Genomic DNA, 6,669 nt, shown 5'->3' on the forward strand with positions numbered 1-6,669 from the left:
AATAAGTAAATGGTTTGATGGTGACAACTAATTGTGAGCCCCAATAGGTAAAGGGGTGAGGACTCCTCGTGTCTAAAAGGCACGGTGCATTTAAGAGGGGGTTCAAGTGGGATCGATGGCTGTGGGGCCCGATTTTAGAGACGAGGATGAGGACTCTTCCTTTATCTTGTAATAGATGTTACGGTCTAAAGTTAGGTGGGAACTTGACTTGACTACCTTAACTCTTGACAAGAGAAAGGTGAGTGGTGACTTATGAGGCCATGGAAAGTTTTTGTGAAGCCTTTCTCTTGAAGGACATATCCCTTGTTTGAGGTTGAAAGGCTAGAGAAAGTTGAGTCATGACTGGCAAGATCATGGAAAACGAACGCACAGAAAAGCAAAACCATATGAACTATTCTCAGAAATCAATAAGATGAGGAGCATCGCAGCCCCAGTAGCAGCTAATCTCATGCTTCGATGGGGTTACTTCAAGAAACTGCTCTTCTTCTTCTTCTTCTTCTTCTTCTTCTTGGTAGCAAAGCTAATATATTACTGCAAGGTAGGCCGGCGAGAGCTGGATCATGCATTCCAATACCCGAGGAGGCAAGCATTCTGATGGAATTCAAGAATGGTGTCCTGGATTTGTCGCATCAGCTCTCAAGCTGGCATGAGACCAACCTGAGCTGTTCTCAGATCAACTCTTCTTCTTCGTCCTCCTGCAGGGCGCCATGGAGTGGTGTCATTTGTGGTAGCCTGCATGGGCGCGTGATTGAGCTTCTCTTGCCCAACATGGCCCTCCAAGGTTCCATCCCTGCCTCCTCGCTTGCTCAGCTCCGATTCCTCCGCACCCTCAACCTTTCCTCCAATAACCTCTCCGGTGGCCTTCCTCCCCAACTCGCCAACTGCACGCACCTGCAAATACTCGACCTCTCCCACAACAATCTCACTGGAAGCCTTCCCGGCGAGTGGGGCAGCACTCTGAGGAGCCTGACGATTCTTGATGTTTGTATGAACGCATTGACGGGCGTCATCCCAACCACCTTGGCAAACTGTTCTAACTTAAACGTCATTGATTTCGCGCAGAATAACCTGTCTGGCAACATCCCATCCGATCTGGGCATGCTGACAAGATTGGAGTTGCTTTCCCTCTGGAACAATCGAGTGACAGGGAGCGTTCCAGCAACCTTGGCAAACTGCTCGGCTCTGGCAGAGCTTGATCTTCAGATGAATGGGCTCTCCGGCAGTATCCCGCCCGAGCTTGGCATGCTGAATGCACTCCAAATCCTCTCTCTATGGGGAAACACACTGACGGGGGATATCCCTGCCACCTTGGGAAACTGCACCGCTCTAGCAAAGATTAGTCTTGACGATAATCACCTCTCTGGCAGCATCCCATCCGATCTGGGCATGCTGACAAGATTGGAGTTGCTTTCCCTCCTGAACAATCGAGTGACAGGGAGCGTTCCAGCAACCTTGGCAAACTGCTCGGCTCTGGCAGAGCTTGATCTTCAGATGAATGGGCTCTCCGGCAGTATCCCGCCCGAGCTTGGCATGCTGAATGCACTCCAAAACCTTTCTCTATGGGGAAACACACTGACGGGGGATATCCCTGCCACCTTGGGAAACTGCACCGCTCTAACAAAGATTAGTCTTGGCGATAATCACCTCTCTGGCAGCATCCCACGGGAGCTCGGAATGCGGAATCAATTGTGGTATCTTTTCCTTCATCGGAATAATCTAAGGGGTGATATACCTGCCACCTTGGCTAACTGCTCAGCTCTACAACAACTTTATCTGTCAGACAATATGCTCTCGGGCAACATCCCATCTCAGCTAGGCATGCTCAATAGTCTGTCCAAGATTATCTTGGCAAACAACTCATTGAAGGGTAATGTCCCAGTAACAGCCTTGGCAAACTGGACGGCTTTGCAATTCCTCGATCTCAGCGTCAACCAACTCACCGGCTCTGTTCAAGTTCTCATCAAAGGATTGTCCAACCTCACAGGGCTATACTGTCTGGACCTGGGAGGTAATTATTTCCAAGGGGAAGTTCCGGATGTCTTTGACGGCTTCAGCAGCCTCCAACAAATCTCCCTGAAGCACAATCTTCTGAGTGGTGCCCTTCCTCGTTCGCTAGGATCGCTCAAGGCTCTGACACAGGTATGGCTGGAGGGCAATATGTTCGACGGGAGCATTCCCAACGTCTTTCTGACCTCCCTCCAAATGCAGAAGCTATACCTCTGCTCAAACAATCTCTCAGGTGAAGTTTCTGTCATTATAAAGTCTTTAATTCCTGGTACTTATATTCACATTCACAGATTCAGTGTAAAATTGTTGACCGATCTAGAATAAACCTGGATTATTGTTTGGTTCGTCCACTTAGCCTAAATTTGTTGTGTAAGATAAAAGTTTAACGCGAGTTCGATAAAAGGGGATCAATATGTATAATTGCAGGAGGGGGTAACTAATTAACCGAGAAGTCATTGAGTTCTGATGTTTCGCATTTGCACTCAGGTGCCATTCCGGCTAGTTTGGGAGCCCTTCCCGGGCTTTTAGCCATAGATCTCTCCCACAACCTGCTAAGTGGTGCGATACCACCAGAGCTTGGATCACTCTTTGAGCTGCAATATTTGAATCTCTCCGACAACAACCTTTCCGGCAATATTCCTTCGAGCCTGATCACCGGTTGTGCTCAATTGGTCAGTTTGAATCTGTCAAGCAACCGACTCACTGGCAACTTACCACCCAGCTTGGGGAAGCTTCAGAATCTAATTGGGCTCGATCTTTCTTACAACGAGTTCGCGGGGCTCGTTCCCGATACAGAACCCTTCAATAACACTGCTGTTACAAATTTAACAGGAAACATTGGGCTTTGTGGACCAATTGTGAACCAAATCTGTGATACCAGTTCTCCCAATGATTCAAGTCCTATTAAACATTCCAACCGAAAGACCACATTTACAGAAGTTGGGGTGGTGGTGGCCGTGGTGGGATCAGTACTGGGTGCAACAATGATCCTCGCGCTGGCCGCTTTCCGTTACCGCAAAAATAAGCGCAACCAGGAGCAAGCCTTACAGAGACGCATACGCAGCATTCTTGTAGCAGGGGCGCATTTAATTAATGTCAAGGCCGGTGAAATAAGAGAAGCAACGGGATGTTTTAGTGAAGAGAATGTTTTGGGCAAAGGTAGTGTGGGCACCGTCTACCGAGCTGTTCTTGCAGGAGGAAAAGCAGTGGCAGTCAAATTGCTCCACAACGACATGGCCTTGGCAGACGAGGCCACCTTCAGAAGAGAGGTTAAAATATTGGCTAAAGTGAGACACAAGAATGTATTGAGAGTGTGGGGGTGCTGCTTCAACTTGGACATGAAGGCTATCATTCTAGAGCTCATGCCCAACGGCAGTCTAGACAAGTATCTTCATGGTCGATCAAGGCTTGCAGATGATCAGCGGCTTTCCGGAGAGCAGAAGCTCAGAATACTCCGCGGAGTGGCACAAGGACTAGAGTATCTACACCATCGCCATCCCGAGGGCTCCATTGTGCATTGCGATATCAAGCCAGAAAACATCCTGCTGGATGCAGATCTGGAGGCACGCATAGCCGATTTCGGGATCGCAAAGGTGCTTAAGGGCTGCAGCTTTCAAGGGTCCGCCTCCATTTTGCTGAGAGGGTCGGTTGGCTACATTGCTCCAGGTACGTATAATCTGTGTTCTTTAATTGGTCTTCATCGAGGCAGCTTTGCTGTCGTCTCGAGTGGGTGGTGGTGGTTCATTACATAATAAAGAGGGGGGGAGTCGAGATAAGTCTTGGCTTTGTCTAATACACATGCTATCCGATCACTCCAACACTTACCTTTAAATAATATGTTGTGTGTATTTCCTGACACCTCTAGCATGGCCACTTGTGATCCTTCACTTCTTTTGCCGTGACAAGCATGCCATTGCTCTTCAATTCGTTGTTTATCTCCATGTATTGATTGCCTTCATGTCTCTAATCTCCAGAATATGGGTTCAAACCAGATCCTAGTACCAAGGCAGATGTTTACAGCTTTGGAGTGGTGATGCTTGAAGTCCTAACCGGTAAGAGACCAACATGCAATGAAATATTAGAGGAAGGTCACACATTCTTGTCTTGGGTGAGATCTGCCTACCCAGACAAAGTGTTCACCATTCTCAACACTCCAAATCTCTCACCCAACATTGCATCACAACTAGTTCATGTGGCGCTCTTGTGCACGCAAGACTCACCCATCGACCGCCCCACAATGCTTGACGTATGTCGCATCTTGATGGGTCATGACAATGCAAACTCTCATGAATATCCCAACCTGATCTTGCCAAATGCATTAGAGCTTAATGCATCTCCTAATTCTACACAAGATGAATAATATCATAAGCCTACACCTTTTGTAGCTCTTTCATGTTGTCCTTCAAATAATGCACAGTTATGTTCCATGGTTATTGCTACATCCTTGACAAACCCTATTGTCATAATCATTATCGAGAGTGTGACTCCTAAGGACCATCCTTTGTAAAAAGGGTTACTGCTCCATCCTTGCCAACCCTATTGTCATAATGATTATGGTGAGTGTGACTCCTTTTGTAAAAAGGGTCAACTATTGCTAGTAAATATAATAAAAACCCATGTTCTATCACATTTGGCCTTATTCTACAAAATAGCATTTTTTCTCACCCTGCTTGTGAGGTAATTATTTATAATGCCAAAAAATGGCACTATAGCGTATTTTACTAGCCAAAATCAAAGAAAACATGCTATTGATTTTTATGGTCCTTGTTTTAAAGAATGATTTTTTTATAGATTTTAGTTATGAAAACCTATTGAACTAAACATTTATCCTTTTTTTGATTGGCTAAGAAAAAATATTTTTATCAACCATTTATGTGGGGAATAATTTTGTACAAATAGGAAATTGGACAACTATCTATGTCTCTACATAAAAAGGTGTCATCAAGGAGAGGGGGAAGGGGCCGGGGTATGGAAGGGGCTAGTGATTTAATAGATTCTACTTTTAGTGCATTCTTCTTTATATCTTAAAGATCTTCCTTGGGAAGGCCCATCTCTCTCTCTCTCTCTCTCTCTCTCTCTCTCTCTCTCTCTCTCTCTCTCTCTCTCTCAAAAAAAAGCCACGGCTATTCACTCATGCTCCACAAAGCCAAGGCCATTCATTCATCAAGCCACAGCCATTCATTCATCAAGCCATAGCCGTTCACTCATGAATCCACGGCCATTCATTCATCAAGCCATAGCCATTCACTCATGAATCCACGGCCGTTCACCTAAGTAGCCACGCGCAATCCTTAGCGAAGCCACGCCCGTTCCTCTGTGAATCCACGACCATCCCTCCATTGAAAATCTACATAAGGGCCCACCCCTATTCATTTCCCTCACATTTCTTCTTGCCTCCTAGCCAAATTATTACAGTTTTTTCACTCTAATTTTCATTGCTTCCTGCCTGCTTACCCAACCCCTGCTATCATGGGTGGCCAAACCCAAGCACTCTGACTCCTCCTATGATGTCATTTCTCACACCCCACAAAAGAATAGGTGTTAATCCTATTTTGGATTAAATCCCATTTTGGATTAACAAACATTCCTCAATTGAGGACATTAATAAGTGTCATGAAACGGCACTATAAAAGTTGTACATTATGAGATATTGGCCACCCAAGGCCCAATAAGTAAGTTTTGGGTGCCCAAGTGTGAATAAGGACCAAATGTATATAAGGCATTTTCTCATAATGAAAAGAGACAATCCCCTTTGTGCTATAGAGAGCTCTCCCTTGTGTCTTGAGTGAGATTGAAGGAGAGAGAGCATTCTAGCATTGTGCCTCTTTACTTGTGTGATTCATGCTTGTGTGTGAGAGTGAGAGAGAATGTGATTGCCTTATGCTATGGTGCGAGCGACTCTACAGACAACGTGGAGGTGGAGGTGGAGCTTGGAGGTTCGAGCTTAACAAGTGAGCTTGGAGGCCTCAAGGGACTCAAGTTTGAAGCATTGGTAAGTACCCTACGACAGTTGTGATCTATTGCTCATCCTTTAGGTGAATGTGTAGAGTTCCCTCTTGGAGGTGTGGTAGCCCATAACATTTTTGGCGCCGCTACGAGGAAACAACTTTGTTTCTTCCATCCTCTTGGAGTTTCGGCTCCCATTGCATAGGATTCATTATTGCCCTTGCATTCTACTAGTGCATTGTGTGGAAAATGAGTGGATAAGATGTGTGTGGTAGGAAAAAATCGTGAGAAATTTGTTGTGAGGTTGTGTATGTTTGTGGTGGAATGGTTTTAGGATAAAGCTTCACTGTTTGTTTTTGTTAACTTTGATATTTGCATCATTGAAAACACCAATGTGAATGAGCAGGTTGGTGTTTGGTTTTTCTTCTTTTTTAAAAATTCATAAAAATCAAAAACATAAGGAACCATTGACTGTGCCAACTTGCATTCCATTCCTTAGGAGTTGCACAATCGATTTGGTATCAATTGGATAAGTATTAAGCACCCAAAATCACAACTTTCGACACGAGAAGTTCCACATGAAGCTGCAGAAAAACATTCACGCCATGAACCATTTCTTGCAATTTCATGCCGCGAATCGCTCACGAAATCAATGCCGCAATTAGTGCTAGAAATTATGGAATTGCCTTGCCAAAATAGGAAACCTTATCCTAACAC

General features: G+C 45.2%; 1 protein-coding gene across 1 annotated transcript; it reads left to right on the forward strand.

The window, feature by feature from the left end:
- The first annotated feature begins 331 nt into the window (after window positions 1-331).
- LOC147617605 (uncharacterized) lies at window positions 332-4,439 on the forward strand. The gene is made up of 3 exons (XM_086775891.1): window positions 332-2,239; window positions 2,494-3,672; window positions 3,981-4,439. The coding sequence occupies exons 1-3, from the start codon at window positions 457-459 to the stop codon at window positions 4,364-4,366; spliced, it is 3,348 nt and encodes a 1,115-aa protein (XP_086632017.1). The 5' UTR covers window positions 332-456; the 3' UTR covers window positions 4,367-4,439.
- The last annotated feature ends 2,230 nt before the right edge of the window (window positions 4,440-6,669 follow it).

The sequence above is a fragment of the Cibotium barometz genome, chromosome 36, assembly GCF_041138505.1.
Source record: "Cibotium barometz isolate CiBa-2024 chromosome 36, ASM4113850v1, whole genome shotgun sequence".
NCBI classification, from domain to species: domain Eukaryota; kingdom Viridiplantae; phylum Streptophyta; class Polypodiopsida; order Cyatheales; family Cibotiaceae; genus Cibotium; species Cibotium barometz.

Excerpts from the sequence above, each read along its gene's own strand:
- LOC147617605 (XM_086775891.1), top strand. The coding sequence starts at position 457 with ATGGGGTTACTTCAAGAAACTGCTCTTCTTCTTCTTCTTCTTCTTCTT. Across the intron at positions 2,240-2,493 it reads CTGCTCAAACAATCTCTCAG|GTGCCATTCCGGCTAGTTTG; the intron begins GTGAAGTTTCTG and ends ATTTGCACTCAG. Across the intron at positions 3,673-3,980 it reads GGTTGGCTACATTGCTCCAG|AATATGGGTTCAAACCAGAT; the intron begins GTACGTATAATC and ends TCTAATCTCCAG.